The sequence below is a fragment of the Lagenorhynchus albirostris genome, chromosome 8, assembly GCF_949774975.1.
Source record: "Lagenorhynchus albirostris chromosome 8, mLagAlb1.1, whole genome shotgun sequence".
In the NCBI taxonomy this organism is placed as follows: domain Eukaryota; kingdom Metazoa; phylum Chordata; class Mammalia; order Artiodactyla; family Delphinidae; genus Lagenorhynchus; species Lagenorhynchus albirostris.
In genome coordinates this window covers 71,918,882-71,937,574 of record NC_083102.1, presented here as the reverse complement: position 1 = coordinate 71,937,574, position 18,693 = coordinate 71,918,882, and the positions used below count along the sequence as shown (strand labels likewise).

Here is an 18,693-nt window from a genome sequence, read left to right as displayed (position 1 = left end):
CAAAAAGAAAAAAGTAACCTTTTTATTAAACCAGATATTAACTATTTCTGATGTTCTTTATTCCTTTCTTAGGATCTGAGTATCATTTTCCTCACTTTGAAGAACTTGTGATTTCTTACATTTCAGGTCTGAAGGACATGGATTTTTAGTCTTCTTTTATCTGAAAATATTTTTATTTTGCCTTTATTTTTAAAGGACATTTTAGCTGTATATAGAATTCTGTGTTTTTTTTCTTATTTAATCATATAAGTTATTCCACTGTCTTCTGGTTTCCATGGCTTCTGATGAGAAGTTATTGATATGACACATATGCCACTTTTCTCTTTTTGCTTTTAAGAGATGCTCTTTATCTTTAGATTTCAACAATTTGACCTGGCCTTGTGCTTTGTTGTTAGCTTCTTTATATTTTCTCTGCTTGGTGTTGATTTAGAAACTCAAATATGTGAATTTCTTCCTTTCATAGATTTGTGAAATTTTAGCCATTATATTCTGAAATATTTTTCTGTCCAGTCCTCTTTCCCCTTCTTCTTCTATTCCAGTTGTACCTATCTTTGACCATTTCATAGCATTTAAGATGTTCCTGCAACTCATTTTAAAAACATTTATATTGTTTACTATAATTATTATTTATCTATATTTAAATTAACCTATGCTGTTGTGTTCATTGAGCTAAGTCCTTCCAATTTTATTTATTTTAAAATTGTATTTTTTACTTCTAGAATTTCGATTTTAAACTGATTTTATCTTTGTTATAATTTCCCATTTCTCTACTAAAATATTCATTGGTTGAAAAAAATGTTCTCTTTTAGATCATTGGGGATAATTGTAAGTACTGTCTTAAAATCCTAATCTGTTAGTTCCAACATCTGATTTATTTTCTGGTCACACTTGCTTGATTTTTTTCTCTCTCGTGAGAGAAAATGTATTTTATTTTTTGGTTCTTCATATATTGGATAATTTTTTATTACATCTAGGATATTAGAAATATTAAGTTGTAAAGATTCTGGGTTCTGTTATTTTTCTTTAGTAAGCATTGTATCCTTTGTTTCAGCTGTTAATTTTTTTGGCTGTGCTGGAACTGTAAACTCCGTTTCTTGGACAGCAGCTCTGGTTTCTGTGCATATTTTTAGTCTGTTTGAGGCGAAAACCAAAAAATACTCTTGTTCACAGTTACCCATCTATGTACCATTATGATGCTCAGAATTTCTTTGTCTAGATCGTTTCCTTCTGATATATTTTAATTCTGTTTGAAGAATATTTCTTTTAATATTTCTTAAAGTGAAGATCTCATGTCTTCACTGAGTAAATTTACTAAGTAAATTGTCTCAGCTTTTGTTGGTCTGACAGATCTGTTTCCTTTACATTTTTCAAGATATTTTTGCTGGGAATATAATTCTAGATTAATAGGTTTTTCTGATTCTTTTTAAGTTTCAGTAATTTAAATTGTCATTCACTTGTCCTCTGGATTGAATAACTTTAGACGAGAATCTGTAATTCTTTCCTCCTTTCCTCTATACATAATGCATCCTTTTTCCTCTGGCTGCTTTTAATTTTTAATCCTTATCACTGTTTTCCAGCAATTTGATTGCGGTATGCCTTGTTGTGTTTATTCTATTTGTATTTTACTGAACCTCTTGGATGTGTGGGTTTGTAATTTTCACCAAACCTGGGAAATAATTGGTCATTTTTACTTAAAGTATTTTCACATACCTATTCTTCTAGAATTTATATTATGTCCATATATAATTTCTTAATTGTTCTACAGGTAATTGAGTCTCTGTTCATTTTTTTTTTTCAGTCTTTTTTTTTCTCTGTGATTTAATTTGTATTGAGATTTTTCTCTGTGTAACTTAATTTCTATTGTGTCAATGTTCACTAATTTTTTCTTCGGTGTCTAATCTAATAAATCAGTGTACTATTTTTCATTTCAGACATATAATTTTTCATCTATAGGAATTATATTTTGTTTTTTGCTACAAATTCAGTTTATGTCTTTATTACGTTAATGTTTTTTCTCTTCATCTTTGAATGTATTTCTAATAAGTCTTCAAGTGTTAACAAATTCCATCATCTCTGAAATCCTGGTTATGGATCACATTTTCCTGGTTCTTCATATTTCAGGTACTGATTAGTATAGATTGTGAGTGTTACATTGTTGAATGATAGTTTTTGTCATTTTAGTTAAGATGTGCTAGACTTTATTAAGTTACTTACCAAACAGATTGATACTTTAGAAGCCTGTTTTAAAACATTTTTATGTCAGATACAGGGTTGCCTTTATGCATAGTTTAGCCCCACTGCTTATATGTGCTCTACCTGTTTTCTCCACCAAAGGCTGAGTATTCAACAAGAACTCTCACTGGCTATTGTGAACCTGAAAAATTTCCCAGACATCTTGTAAGCTTCAGATTTTAGTTCTCTGGTCATTCCATTTCTAGCTTTGTGTAGTTGCACCCCCTGATGTTGCGGCTTAGATTTCACAAGAGACTCAAGGGAGCCCTATGGAGATTTATGGATCTCTTTCTCTATTAAACACCCTCCTCTCTAGTACTCTGTCCTGAAAATACTGGGTACCTCAGCCTCCAAGAATTCTTCAGTTTGTCCCTGAATTCTGTAAGACTACTGTGCTCTGCTTGGTACCCCTCTTCTTGTAACACAGCTTGTTAGATGCCTATAGTCAAAAGACCAGGAGAGAAAACATTGCTTGACCTTTTGACCTTTTAATTTACTAACCTTATATTAGTGACTGAATTGATTATTTCACCAACTTACTTGACTATATTAAGACAGGTGGTATTTGTTTACCAGCTCCTGGATTTTCCTTTTTCCATGTATTAAAATTTCTATATACGGCATAGGGAATGTAGTCAATAATATTTTAATAACTTTGTATGGTGAAAGATGATTACTAGACTTATTGTGGTGATCAATTCATAACCCTATAATTGTAGAGCCACTGGGGTTTAGATACCAATGTATCAATACTTTATTTGTGTTTCTCTTGATTTATTGTTTTATCCTGTAATTCTTTCTCTAACAAATAATTTTGAGAGGTAGAGGATGCCAGTTGAGCCCCCTTTTTTTTTTTGCCATGATTTCCACGATTAAGAGTAAAATTTAGTGTTGCTGTATTTAATTGGGAGTGGGGATCTTTCCATCGTTTAAAAGGGCATGGAAAATATACTTTGTTTCAGCTGTTAATTTTTTTGGCTGTGCTGGAACTGTAAACTCTGTTTCTTGCACAGCAGCTCTGGTTTCCGTGCATATTTTTAGTCTGAGATGAAAACCAAAAAAATCTATTGTTCACAGTTACCCATCTATGTACCATTATGATGCTCAGAATTTCTTTGTGTAGATCCAAGTTTCCTTGCAGGGATCAAAATTCTGCTCTGCCTGTCGTATGGTATCCTAACACTGTTTATTTGAATATATTGTATATTGTAGGAGAGTAAATCCAGTCCCAATTACTCCATAAAGACTAGGAGTGTAAATAATCACACTCTTTATTAAAAAGTAGATATCAGAATAAAATACATAATTTGGGTTTTTTACATGCTTTAGTCATTAATAATCAAAAGATATTTCAGACATAAATGGAAAATTGTGATAAATACAATACTGAGTACTATACTTATTCTAATTAATTTTCATAAGCACTGATGTTACTATTAGATAATGACTTCTAAGCTGTATTATCACTAGAAGACAAAAAAGGCAAAAGATAAATTCAGGATTAATTATCTCTTCTTCTTAAGCTTTAAATAAGGAAAAAAAGGTCCTCACAATGTTATTTCCTTTTTTCTTTTTTTAGCAGAATTACTTTATAAAGTCCTAGCTAAGTCTTAGGTATCATCATTTCTAGCCACACTGACAAGAGTATTGAAATACTAAATAGACTTGTAGCACTTAAAAACAGCTATATGATTTGTAATAATTTTGTGATTTTTATTTTTCTTCATCTTCTGTACTACACTGGTCATTCAGTGCAGTTCCTAAGATCACCATACAAATTTAGTTTATAATAGCTTGAACAATTTAAATCAATTCTCAAAATTAATCAGTTTAAAATTTTGACCTTTTCATTTACTAACCTTATAGTAGTGACTGAATTGATTATTTCACTAACTTACTTGACTATATTAAGACAGGTGGTATTTGTTTACCAGCTCCTGGATTTTCCTTTTTCCATGTATTAGAATTTCTATATATGGCATAGGGAATATAGTCAATAATATTTTAATAACTTTGTATGGTGAAAGATGATTACTAGACTTATTGTGGTGATCAATTCATAATGTAGATAAATGTCAAATCACTATGTTGTATACTTGAAACAAATATAATATTGTATGTTGACTATACTTTAATAAAAAAATTCTATAAATCTTATTTGGGTAAATGGATGTATGAAGATCTCAGAACTCTTAGATACTTATTGGCAGAACTTAGGTCCGTAAAGAAAGCAATTACAGAGGATTTTCTTCTGATGAGCTGGTAAGTTTAATAAAAATTATTTTGAGCTTACCTATACATTCATATTCACTGTATCCTACATAAGCCAGCAGGTGGCAAACTTGAGATTTTTTATACTATTGCTCCTATTGAGGAAGTACAAGTATTGAACCATATATCTATCAATGGATCTCATGAATAGCTTTTTTATTGTACTATAACATAAGAAAAATTAAACCCTCTAATTGCAGAGCCACTGGTGTTTAGATACCAATGTATCAATACTTTATTTGTGTTTCTCTTGATTTATTGTTTTATCCTGTAATTCTTTCTCTAACAAATAATTTTGAGAGGTAGAGGATGCCAATTGAGCCCCCCCCCTTTTTTTTTGCCATGATTTCCACGATTAAGAGTGAAATTTAGTGTTGCTGTATTTAATTGGGAGTGGGGATCTTTCCATCATTTAAAACGGCATGGAAAATATACTTTTTCTCCCAGAACAAGTAATGTAAGATATTTTTGAAAGTCCTAACAACATTGATCTTCATGTTGTTAAATACAAACAGTAACTTGTTCATGGTAACGATTGTTTTTATTTTATTCCTATAAATATTTCTGTTTTGGTGTGACTCATTGGTAGTCATTTATAAGTGATGATGGATTTAATTTCTTATTATTTTAAATTTTTAGTGGAATATAGGTGATTTACAAAATTTTGTCAGTTTCAGGTGTACAGCAAAGTGAATCAGTTATACATATACTTATATTCACTCTTTTTTAGATTCTTTTAGTATTGAGTAGAGTTCCCTGTGCTATACATTAGGTCCTTATTAGTTATCTGTTTTATATATAGTAGTGTGTATATGTCAATCCCAATCTTCCAATTTATCCCTCCCTCTCCCCACCCCTGGTAACCATAAGTTTGTTTTCTACATCTGTAAATCTATTCTGTTTTGGAGATAAGTTCATCTGTACCCTTTTTTTAGATTCCACATATGTGATATCATACATGTATATTTGTTTTTCAAAAAATGAAGATTGGTTATAGTCAAGCATATGATTAGGCTTTGGGTTTATAAGAAAACACATTTCTAGCCATTGCATTCAGAGATGAAAACTCAATCATAATAATTTACTCATTTCTTTCTCTCTGGGAAATTCATCCATTGTTAACACTACCTCTAAAAATTAATTTTCCATCCTGTAAGTTACAGTCCTTTTTATATGGCTGCATTAACCAATCTATTTTAACACTTACTATAACTTTCTCTTCCAATGGGGAAGAATATTAAAAAAAAAAAAAAGGAAAGCAGTGACTAAAGGCAAACAAAAAGTTAGGCCACATAGTTACTCCATTATTTCTACATATAAATTGGATCATTTAAATGACTTTTACAAGATTTAAATAAAATAAACTATCCTTCAGTAAAGCCAAAAACTATATGAAGGATTCTAGTGATTGGCTCTTTGGTAGACTGAATTTTCAAGAAGTGGAAAGGTGAATTCTCTAATTATTGAAAATAAACGTTTGAAGTTTTCTTCAAACATCACAGTAGCTGAAGAATCTTTAAGACTTATTAAGACTCTAATAATTCATAATTCTTCCTTCCTTGCTTTTTTTTAAGGGAAGAAGACTCAATTTTTCTAAAATGTGGAATATAAATACATCAAAAGGAAAATAAATTATACTGTACATTTGAATTTAAACTCTGAAAGAAGCTCTGAAACTTAAGAAAACGAAAACGGGCACATGATATAGATTGTATATCATTCCACTTTAGTGTTCTCAGCACTGGGGCCTTAAGAAAAAAAAAAGAAGCTTCTAATCAGAGGAAACTGCCCTGCTCTAGTCAGCATGCATTCAGAGGTCAAGATGCCCTGGTCTTGTGCAATGTGTTCTAACTCAATCCTCCTTTCTTCTGTTTTCCTTCAATCCATCTCCAAGTTCCCCAGAAACCAGTTTTTGAGAAAGATGACCCATAAACATCTTCTCATCCTCCCCACTCCCGAGATCTTCCTGATGGAATACCTTGGGATTTTTCATGAAGTAAAATCAGGGACATGAAACTGGCCCCAGACTCAGTGATACCCAGACTTCTAGAGTCCCACGTGCATCAGACTACAACACAAAAATACCTGAGCCATAGTTGGCCCTTGTTCTAAGGATTCTGATGAGGTCAGACTGTCATAAACAGTTGTGCAGTGAGCCAGATTTTTGTTTTTAATAATGTCCTTTCCAATGTAGTACTGAAATATACACATCTCTTGAATATGAGTGAGAACACGCAGTCCCAGGCATGTGGTCTGGTGATGCTACCTAGAACACGCATAGCTGCGCTGCTAGGGGAGAGCCGGGGAGGAACCGCGGGCACCTCCCCCGCAGGGGTGAGGCCCCAGCCAACTGCATCTTCCCAACCTTCAGACATGGAAGGTGACAGGTTGTGACAGCAGGGAGTGGCCAACTCCTTAAAGCAGGCTTGAGTGTAACTCTTCTTGAGAGAGGAGTTCCTTGGTGAGTGTTCTTTGGAGTCCTAGTGAATTTAGGAGTCTGTATTTCCTCCCTCCCCTGTGTTCTCTCTGCCTTTCTTTACACACTGTGCTCCCACGTCACCCTGTGTACACGCAGAAGAAAGTTTTATACAGAATGAGCCCCGTGTTGACGTAGGCATCCCCTCCCCTCCCATCTGGACAGAAGCCCAGAAGGCAGCGAGAGGGGGGTTGGGGGAATGCGAAGGTAGGGATCGCTTGGATCCCTGTGGTAAGCGTCCCGAGGCGGGGCCGATCAAGGGCCAGACTAGAGTATTGGTTCTGGACCCACAAATAGATCAAGCTTTTCCCTCCTCCGTCACCCTCTTAAATCCCAATGAGGTCATTGCAATGAGAGAGAATCAGATCAAGAGACAAGGGGAGGAAGAGGACGACGACGAGGGAGAAGAAACCCAGACGGAAAAAGGCCATCAGACAAGGTCGCTTTTTCTGGCGACACAGAAACTGTGCGGAGTGTGGTGCTGAATCTCATCTGCCCGCTCAGCCTGGGGACCAAGGGACTCGTAGAAGCACTTTGTGTTACCACGAAAACAAAGGAAAGGAGACGAGAGGGAGAGAGAAGCTCTGAGCAGTTCCGCCTTGGATCTGGGGAAGCAAAGCTCATCTACTTGTCAAGGAAAGAAAGGGGAGCCTGAAAGGGTTTGGGAGGCTGAGGAGGGAGCGGGATTTCCCTGCGGAGAGTTGGGACGCGGCAGAACTCTGGACAGCGCCTCCCGAGCCGGATTCCAGGCTCGGGGCTCCGGAGCTCCGTGGCTCCTCCAGGGTTCCAGCTCCTGTTGAAAGCCCTTTCTACCGGCGTGCTCTCCTCTCCTGGACTCCGACCACCGAACCGAACCGGGAAAATCCTTCTACGATCCCTGTCCGAACGTGCCAGGGGATGGAGCGACTCTGCCTCTGACCCGGTCAGGGAAGAGGGTCTCCAGTTCTGGAAATCCAGTCCTTGTGTATAATGCTTCGCCGGTGAAGAAAGAAAAGTTTTGGGGTCTGGTAGGGGGCAGAAGGGGTAAGGAGGATAGTGGAAGAAAGAAGGTGGATGGTTGGCTTCTCTTTCTGATCTGGAAGGAATGATGACCGAGGAAGGATGTGCACCAGCGGCCAGATTATTGGGAGCCTCTTGGTTCTCTCTGTGCTGGAGATAGGGCTGGGGGTGTCCAGCGTGGCCGTAGGAGCGGTCAGCTTCAGCCTGGCCCTCCGAGAGCACAAGCCGCAGCTTGGAGACTCGTCCCCGGTATGGAGCGGGGTGTGTGTACGTTGAGCCATTTCACTCTCTCTTTACCTCTTTACGGTGATGGTCAGTGTGTGTGCGTTAGTCACTCCCTCCCTGGGGAAGAAAATTATAAATCTCCTCCGGCTTGCATGTAGGTTCATGTTGGCAGGCTATACTTTATGTTGTCCTTTATTTATTAGTGTGTTTCCTTTTTTCTTACCTTGACTTGATACCACATTAAATGGCTTTGTTTAAAGTTGGGGGGAGGGCAGTTTCCACTGGCTGAGTCTGCAAAAGCCTGCGGAGTGGTGCTGATTGGGGCATCACACCTGTCAAGGGCAGACTCACTTAATTTCTTTTACAAGGAAAATCAAAATGAAAGTGTCATATCATTTTCTTATACCAGGAACAAGCAAGGGTAGAATTGTGCGTTTATTTCTGGATAACAGTGCCCAAAGTACACTAAAGGCAACACCGATATCACAAAAGGAGAAATGGGGTGTGAGTGTGAAAGGAGCATTTTATCCCAGAAAACACTGCTCTTAATTTTCCCTTGTTAGCGTCTATAGAACTCTTTTGTAAGTTCTAGGCAATAAGGTAAACAACAGATTATGATATGTAACATTCTAATTGAAGAATAACTCAGCTTAAAGAGTACCTAATGCTCAGAGAAAATGTCATAATTTTCTCTAGGTCAGAGGGCAGACCCAGTGAGCTTCTTGTTTATTTACTTTGGGTGAATCTCCAGGAAAGCTTTGGAGACCCATTCCTTCCACCAAGGATCAATAAAATAACTCAGCACTATTCCTAGTGTGAGCCTAATTGTGAAAATCAGCTTTTCTTATGCTTTAAGTTATATATCTGCTATATCCACATCCTTCTGGGTCTCTGGCTTGATTCTGTTTTCTCAGATAGTTTAATAGGATGTTATTCTGTCACAGATAATCAGTGAGTATAATTAACAGTCATGGCTTAGTCATGCTCTAGGTCACCGAGGAAAAAATTATTTATGAGTTAAAGAATAATTCTGAAGCAATTTACTTTTGAGAGAAGTTCTAGCATTCTTAAAACTGGCATACTTGTGCTTTAGAAAATTAGTTTTTATATTTTAACTTTTCAGAGTGAAGTGTTTTTAAATTGCAGAAGTTATAAGAAGAAAGAAAAATGGTGTTCATCTCTAACATGGAATTTTTCTAGGAATCCTTGTTCTGAATTCAATAAGTTACCACCAACCTCAAATAATTACCTTTTTCTTTATTATGTAATTTTATCAATGTATATTTTAAATTTAAGTATGAAAGACTAAAAGGCAAATCTTCAACCTAGTAATTTTCCATCTTATATGTAGTAGTGATTATTTTGAGATTTGTAGTATTATTACTTTATTATTATTATTATTTAAATAGAAATTGTTAGACTTTAAAACTTCTATCAGACAATTGTCAAAATTAACTGTAATGTCAACATTTAAATCATGGGAAGAAAATGTGATCTTCTGGTGGCTTATGAGGAAGAAGCCTCAAATACTCTTCAAATCAATTCCCCTCTGAAATTCAAGAAACTGAGTAAATAAATGTAGGTTGTATCTAAATAGCATTAAAATATCCAGTTTACCTTCAAGAATAAAAAAAAGTGGTTACATTTGCTTAGTGTCAAGTAAGAAAAATAATTAAATGATTTTTTCCTTTCTTTCCCAACTATTTACCATTATCTAGGTGAGTCGACATATGTGTATGTACAGAAAATGAAAATTCTGAAGCAGCTCAGTGAAAAGCAAATAAAATAATAATACAGTCATTATCATAAAGAATTATTTCCAGTTTTAACACTTTGTTTCCTTAGAGTAACCAAAATTCACCTAGGATTCTCAAATAATAGTTTCAAATTCTATTGTCTGATTCAGTTAAAAAAAAAATCCATATGATTGAATGAATGGATTTAAAACTGGAGTGCCCATAGATTTGGTCACTTTTATTAACTCAACATAAAAAATCAAATTTGTGAAGATATAAATATCCAAATTTGATCTTTGTTTATCACATTATAGGCATGCTAAATTGATTTTTAAAGTAATTTTTCAGAGGTCATTTGTGATACAGACTGAATTCTCTCTTAATTCTGGCGATGATGAATTCATATAACCAGTATTTATAGAGGGCTTACCATATGCAAGGTGTTTTACTATTTAACACAAAGCCTATTAAGGTGAATCAGAATGCCTAGCAGAGGAAACAAGATGGGTATGTCACAAACTTTTATCAGTAGTGAGAAATTAGTTTGACTTCAGGGAGTTACAGGAGTAGATAAAGGGGAGAGAGGAAATACCCATGGGAGAACTATTATTTTTCTCTTGATCTTTAAAGTTTATTGAAACTTGGAATTAATGTATCACAGTGTTAAGTAATGTATCACAGTATGAAATCTGGAGTTTGCCTGGGTACAAATCGCAGCTCAGCCATTAGCCATTTACTGTCTGGATGACTAGCCAAGGTTTCCTCATACTCTGTAAAATAGGGTTGCTAGAAGTCGCAAATGAAATAATGCTCTTAGTAAAATGCATGGTATGTAGTAAGCACTGAATAAATGCAAACAGCTAGTACTGGGTGCATAGACTAACAGTAAAGGGCGTGAGAAAGAGAAACTTTTAGGCAGCAAGGATGAAGACAAAAATCTGGGACAGGATGGGTTGTGTTTCAGGTAGAATAGGCTCTTCTATTTTTCTGGGGCTTACGTGCGTGAGGGAGAGATAAGGATGGAAAGAGTGGAAGGGACCAGACCATGGGAGGCTGCGTGCCAGTCTAAGGCAATAGATTTATTTCCTCACAGTTTTAATATAATAATAATAATAACACCAAATTTTAGTTCCCAAAGAGACTGCAGGAATATGCAGCAGAAAACTAGATTGAAAACTACTAATCTCTTTGGTATTTGGTGAATTTAAAATCTGTGTTATTTATAAACACTGGATGGGATTTTATGTTAATTAACCTTTCAGGTCATAGTGTATAATCAGAGTGTGTTTTGATTGGTGCCATGAAGTTTTTTCAACACAAATATCATTATTGCCAGATTTTGAATTAAATTTTAGAAGCCAATGGAAATAAAAACTGCACTACGAAGGGATTACTTATTATAATGGACCTCAACATCATAAGCTTTTTTCTAGGTCAAATGCACTAAGAGTTCAGGCAACTATTTGATTATTTGGACTTAAATTATTATTGGATATTTTTGGATTATTGGAAAAATTATTGGACCAAAATTTTTTTATTGTATTTTATTGTGATAAGAACACTTAAGAGATCTTAGCAAACTTTTAAATGTACAATATGTTATTGTGGACTATAGGTACAATGCTGTGCATCAGATCTCTAGAGCTTATTCATCTGATTAAATGAAATTTTATGCTCCTTGATCCATAACTCCCATTTCCTTCTCCCCACTACCCCCTGGAAGTCACCATTCCACTCTTTGATTATGTAAACTTCACTATTTTACATTCCTTATATAAGATGAATCATGCAGTATTTGTTTGTATGTGATTGGCTTATTTCATTTAGTATAGTGTGCTCAGGTTCATCCATGTTTTCACACATGACATAATTTCCTTCTGACGTTCCTTTAGAATTAAGGCTGAATCGTATTCCATTGAATGTATATACCATATTTTCTTTACATATTCATCTGTTGATGGACATTTAGGTTGTTTCCACGTCTTGGCTATTGTGAATAGTGCTGCAATGAACATGAAATGCTAATATATCTTTGAGATCCTGATTTCATTCTTTTGGCTAAATACCCAGAAAAAAGATTGTTGGATCAAATGGTAGTTCCATTTTAAGTTTTTTGAGGAACCTCCATACCGTTGTCATAGTGGCTACACCATTTATCATTCTCACCAACAGTGTGCTAACGTTCCAATTCATCCACATTCTTGCCAACACTTTTTAAGTGGCTTAGAAAAAGAAAAAGGGCTTAAAATCCACAAGGTGGATGCTTATACAGACTATCTCCAGTCACTATTTCACAATCAGGCAAAGGGTACGTCCTGCGACCAGTCTAAAAGATGTGGGCAATTAGAAGGAACAGTTACTTAACTGTAATTTCATAGTGAAAGAAAGCGATAAATGCCTTATAGGATTTTGGCCGCCTCCTGATTCTTTGTTACAGTTTATATAGACACCTCCTTGAGAGCATGAAAGAATACATTATTACTAGCTAACAATAAATGAACCATTGAGTAAACTGCTTTGGAAAAGACATAGGCATGGTGAAATATAATTGATGTGTAAGGTATATTGACAGGGAGTTAAATAGACAGGGCTATGTTTCCAAGCTGCTGTGGGATAGTCATTTTTCTCAGTCTCCAGTGAATCATGTATAATGGAAGTGGATTATATTTAGTGGTACACAGATCCAGGAGAATTTTATTTTGTTGCTCTAAGTTGGTACTTGAAAAATCTAAAGATTCAAATGGTGGTGTCCAGAGAAGCATCTGATACTGAGTTTTATTTGATACATACCATGCTGAATTCCATCCATCTATATCTGATATTCATTCTATAAATTAAATATATTAAAATAACTTTTCTTAGGCTCCTTACCCCACATGTAAAATAGTTTTTTAAAATATTCAAAGTTTTTCTGGTCAAAATCATATAAAGTTTGAGCACTTTTTATTGCTTATTTTTCTGAAGCATACTTGATTTGTACATCATAACTTCATCTGCTTAAAAAATCCTCTACTTTAGGTGAGTGAAATTTATAGCATAATCAAGTCACATACTTAGTACGTAGACTCCTGATTCACCATGGCAACAACTCAGCCAGTGGTAAGGTTGTATTGAAATTCACCTACTGTACAATCTGACCCATACCATAGCACCACAAATGAGATGCTATGTATAAATGATAGTTGCTCAAAAATGTTATTTCTAATATTTAAGTCTGTTCAGTTAATTTAAGGAAAAACAAAATAAAGTGAAAGAAACCCCTCAAACAGTTACTTCAATTGTACAAAATTTGAAGCTAGTGTGTCTCTGGCCAGATAATACATCATTTTTCTCCAAAGTTAAAATATATAAAGGATGCATATAATTTGTCATGAGATGAAAACACTGCCCCTATCCTCAGAAAAAATTACAAATGAACATTTATATCCAATTTTTAAATTAATTTGAATTATATAAGTAATTCACAAATATTGTTTCAAAGGGTTAAAAAAAGATCAAAACTGAAGTTCTCTTCCCTACCACCTCATCAAGATTAGCCACCATTATAAATTTAGTGTGTAATCTCAAGATATTTCTCTATGCATAAATAGTATTGTTTGAACATATAGACTAATTTTAATATCAAGTTTCTGGATATAATAAAGCCCCTTCATGGACTCTCTAGAGCCAGGTAAAGAATATCTTCCTTATCTGAGTCACACTCTTATACTCAAGTGCTACTTGTTATCTACTCAAGTCAGGGCAATTAGATAACTGGCAGTTAGATAAGTTAGACAAGCTAAACAGTTGGAAAATGTAGCTATTATTCAAGGAATCATACTGTGTCAAAAAAAATAAAATGCCAATTTCTGGTGTTGATTGATAATGGTAAGATGGAAGAAAAATGGTGAGTTTTGCCATTATCCGATGATATTTTTTTTGTTTTAGTCTGTATTTCACCCACATGTAAGTGACATGTGTTGAAATTTCTGTGCAGAGGCCATGGAAAATTCTGCTTCAGGATTTTGGCCCTCATTCAAGGGTATAACTGGTCTTGAAGAATTTGCCATAGAAACGTGAGGGGATAAGTGATAATGATAGCATCACTCACCTATTTGTTGACAGTTTGCTCCATACAACATGATCTAGACAAAGTCACATCTTTTCATTTGGATGTTTTTGCTTAAAATGTTCAAGCTGGCTCTCCATATTGACTTAATTATTAGCCAGATCATCCAATATGTGCTTTGAATATGGCTAAGCAATTTAACTTTCCTGTATATTCACTTAGCCCTCAGATACTTAATTTTATTAGTAGATGGGAGGCATAACCCAGCCATCCAAAATTCATCCAAACCTATCTTGAAAATTCAGTAAAAATTAGAATAGATTTTGGGGTGTGTGTGTTTACACACTCACCAAAGGGGAAAAACCCCAACAATTTTCTGTTTTCTGTTCAAATGATGTTGGCTCATTCACTTACGAACTGAACAAAACTTCATCCTACTACTGCATTATATATATATTGATACATAATTCTATTCATTCAAATGGCATTTCTATACCTAAATAACTAAGCCCAGAGTTGTTCAAAATATTTAACTTTATTGTCCTAATAATTTAGTCAAATTACAAGGTGGTTACTCTGCATATAGGTGTCCATGTTGAAATACATGGACAATGGCAGATTAATTAGATGATAGTATATAAAGACTCTCACTGAGTATCATTCTAGGAGAAAAAGAAAGAAAAGACACTATGTGACTACTTTCCTCTGTGATGTATAAAGCCATGCAATCCTTGTCATGAATGCAGATCTAATCTATATATACTTTACTCATATTGAATGACAGATGGGATTCATACATCTCACTCAATATTACTGTAGCTCTGGATAACTATGTGTCTTCACTGAGTCAAGGAGTACCTATTTTACAGGTTGCTGTGAAGTTACTGTGAAGCTAAGACAATGCTTATAAAGCTGTCAGTAACGAGCCTGGCACAAAGTAAGCGCTCAGTGAGCATTAGCCCTGTTTGGCTCCATGACTGCCTGAGACCATTAACCCACTAGTGGTGCACTGGTTCTCAACATTTCTCCAACACCTTTAATCAACTCTAGTTTGACTCATCATTTTTGTTTTTGTTTTTTCTTTTCATGTATAGTATCTAGTTAGCTTTTGATTTAATCCAGGTATATACATTAACAGCTAAAAAAATGTACCGAAATATCTACATTAGAGAAGTCATGTAAATATTCAGCTTAAAACCGAATGGGGAAACAGCTCCTGCTGTAAGACACCTCTCTCTTTGTTTTTCTGTTGGAGGTGGAAAGGGTAGAAACCCTGTGATAAAAATATTTGAAAATCAGATAAGTTAGACAATTATCTAAGTTAGGCAAGTCAAACAGGGGAGGTATGGTAACTACTTTTTATACTATAAAACAAAGTCCTCGAAACACATATAAAACCATATGTTACTGTCATAAAGTCAAAATAAAAGTACAAATTAATACTTCTGACAAAGATACTCAATATCTTGGAAATTCGTATGGTTTTGCCCTAACAACCCAAATAGCTTTTGAAGCAATGTTGATTTCATGTTGTACTATTAACAGATTCATCAATGAAATATCTAAATTTCAACAATGACTCTTATAATGTTAATTAGTGATCATGATTTTTAGTGCCAATATTGCAACTCAAGAAGCAATTGAAAGTTTCATTAGTTCATGATCTGCTATTAAATATTGGAAAAAATTAAGGCAAAAATAAAATATTAGTGGTTAAGTATATCACCTTGGCGGACAGGGTGCCTTGAGCTATTTATCCTATAGAAATAATACTAGACATGATTTATTCATGGTTAACTATGGTCCATATGCTTTCTTATACATTTTATTTCTAATTTTAACATCTTTGTGAACAATGTAGTGTTTTATAAAATTTATGTAGGAAAAAGAACTTAACTAGGGTCCACCATTATTTAATCAGCTGAGTTAGTATTTAAAGCCAGAGCAGTCTTATTTCAAAATCTGTACTTCTTTGACTGCATTGTGTGGAACATGGGATATTTTCATGAGAAAGTCATTCACTGAGGCCTGACCTCATTATTTGCTCCCATCCCTGAATCTACGAGGCAGGCAGGATGGCATAAAAGCCAGGTCCCGATCACTGTTTGTATCTATTTTCTGGAAGAGACTGATATAGTCAACTGATGAACAACACAACCCCGATGTTCTCAAAAGAGTGTGAGATAATAGATTAAATTGTTCCTATCCATAAAGCTTAAGCTTTAGCCTTGAAAAATAAAGCTAAATTATGCATCTCAAATAATCATTAAATATTATGAGGCCAAATCAGGAAGACACAAAATAACATATTTGTTTAAATATGTTCAGAATGAGAGGTATCAATGAAGGACCAAGGGTATTCTTCCTCATGGTGGGAGAACTGTACCCAGGCCTTGGAGATCGGTCAGATTTCCAGTGGGCAGAGGAAAGAAGATGATGTGCTAAGCAGTTATTAGTATGTGTAAAATCATGGAAGGGATAATAAATTGGAGAGTTTATGGAGGATTGAGGAGACTGTACTTGTTAGAGCAAAGACATGTTCACAGAAAAACTGGTAAGTGAAGATCTACCTCATCTGAATAGGATGGGTCCAGCTTCAAAAGGGTCCTGAAAGAATGGTAAGACTAGTCTGCTCTTGATTCCCAACTAAGCTTGGTGAGTTCTACTCGGTAGAACTTGGCGGTCATGAGGCCAAGGCCGTGGGGCCAGGCATTGCTGCTCAATTTCAAGGCAAAACACCAGCCCTTGGTTCCAAGATGTGTATGCAGGATCAAGAGAAAGACTTGAAGGAAATCTTGAGACTTGAGGGAAGTGAAAATCTTTCATCACAAACCTAACTCCAGCTTCAAATGGCTTTCCTATTATTGACGGTGGATTTGTAAGTTCATCAGTTCCTTTTGTTCAATTATTCTTACGGCTGCCTGTCATACAAAAGTAAGAGTTCATTTGTGTAACTGGAAGTATTGGCATGACACACAGAGATGGAAACAGGTTTTGGAGGTATTAAGACTTGGGTTCACATTCTAGCTCTAGTATTTTCTAGTTGTTTAAGTTTGAATGATTTGAATTACTGAGCAGTCAGCTAACTCATTGGTAAAATAGCAATCCTACTACTTATCTCATGGAGTTTTCTAAAAATTAAAAGTAGGACTTCCATAAAGGGCTTGATAAATTTTAGGTATTCAGTAACTGTGACTGGCCCACAACAATGACTGCACGCTTTTGCCATATCTCTGGAAAAATCCATTTTCTGTGTGTGGTTTCTATTGTGCATTATAGACATTTTATTTCTATACATTTCTGAAGGGGAGCTTATTGTAAGACCGTTGATGAAATTGACCTTGGACTCAAGACTTAGTAACATTTAGGTCATATATCCTCTCTTAGAAAATATGTACTAGTCATAACTGATTTTTGGCATTAGTAGTAGTAGTGATTTAGTGTGCTTGTCCCAGGGTCCCAGGAATATTTTCTAGGTCAGTATTGAGGTAAAGAAGTATAATTTTTGTTTGTTCTATCAAATACAGATGTGTTCTTGATTTTCTCATTAATTTTGCTGGGCTGTTGGAATTTTTAGTTCTTTCTGTACTTGTTTTCTGCCAATTAATCTCCTACATGGATTACTCTGAAGAATTTAAATAATAATTAATGATAATAATAATGACATAAATAATAACAGCAATGGCAGCTTATGTTTATAATATACTACATTGCCTAAGAATTCCACCTACTTTTGTTATACCACTTAGCAGGTGAGTTTCTTCACTTAGGGGATGAGAACCTAAAGGATTTAGGATTCAGTGATTTAAGATCGAAAAGCAACAGGTGTAGGGTAGAAACCTAAATCACCTGAAGAAAGAATGTATATGTATGTGTGTGTCAGTGTGTGTATGCATGTGCCCATGCAGGTGCTCATACAGGTACAGTGGAGATCGAGAGACAAGTAATTCCTAGGAGGAAGTCGATAATTATCACTGATACGCAGTATAAGCTGCATTTAGGCTGCTAGTGCCCTGATTTGGGGGCAAGTTCACAACGTCAGCTGCCTCTTATCTCCATAACTGGCAGGCTTTCAGAAACTGCCAGGCATGTTGGATGGACATTCATTCGTGGTGTTGACAGTTCTTAGGAAGAGTATAACTTCTACCCTCCAGTCCCCTGTAGCCCCTGGATATTTTCAACTCTGAGAGGACAGGCCACAAATCATAGACTCAAAGCTGGCATGTACCCAAGGAAGTATCTTTTTACCTTTCCTCTTCACCAAAGCCATCTTCTACATTTTTAACTTTATTAGGTCTTCCACATGTATCAAGTTGTGAGCTTGATATTTGAATGTTGCCCAAATACAGTATTTAAGTTAATATTATTTATATGACACGAAGGAATCCTAAACATAAAAATACAAGTGAAATCATTGCAAATTGGGATAGCCCACATTAATGTAAAACTACCTTAATTTACATAAAAATACTTATTAAGTTGTTGTTATGATATATATAGAGCTCCTGTAAAATGTATATAAGAAGTTTATGCTACTTTAATAAATAGAATGTCATGGACAGCATTATCTATATCTGGATGTTGAATATTGATTGCATCTTCCTTTACTTCCCTCCGGAACTAATCATTTTTTAAAATTTTAAGTAAGTTTGAATTTTAAAATTCATTTATATGTTATATTTGGCTAAAATAACAAAACTTTGGAC

The 18,693-nt window shown here is 35.0% G+C and overlaps 1 protein-coding gene across 2 annotated transcripts in view; it reads left to right on the top strand.

Moving 5' to 3' along the window:
* The first annotated feature begins 8,080 nt into the window (after positions 1-8,080).
* The window catches only part of TMEM196 (transmembrane protein 196), a 52,032-nt gene continuing 41,419 nt past the window's right edge, over positions 8,081-18,693 (top strand). The window contains exon 1 of one of the 2 annotated variants that reach the window (XM_060156146.1): positions 8,081-8,227. In XM_060156146.1, the coding sequence (XP_060012129.1) occupies positions 8,081-8,227 (147 nt within the window). Of the gene's footprint in view, positions 8,246-18,693 lie in introns of both variants that reach the window. The other variant, XM_060156144.1, reaches the window with a different exon arrangement.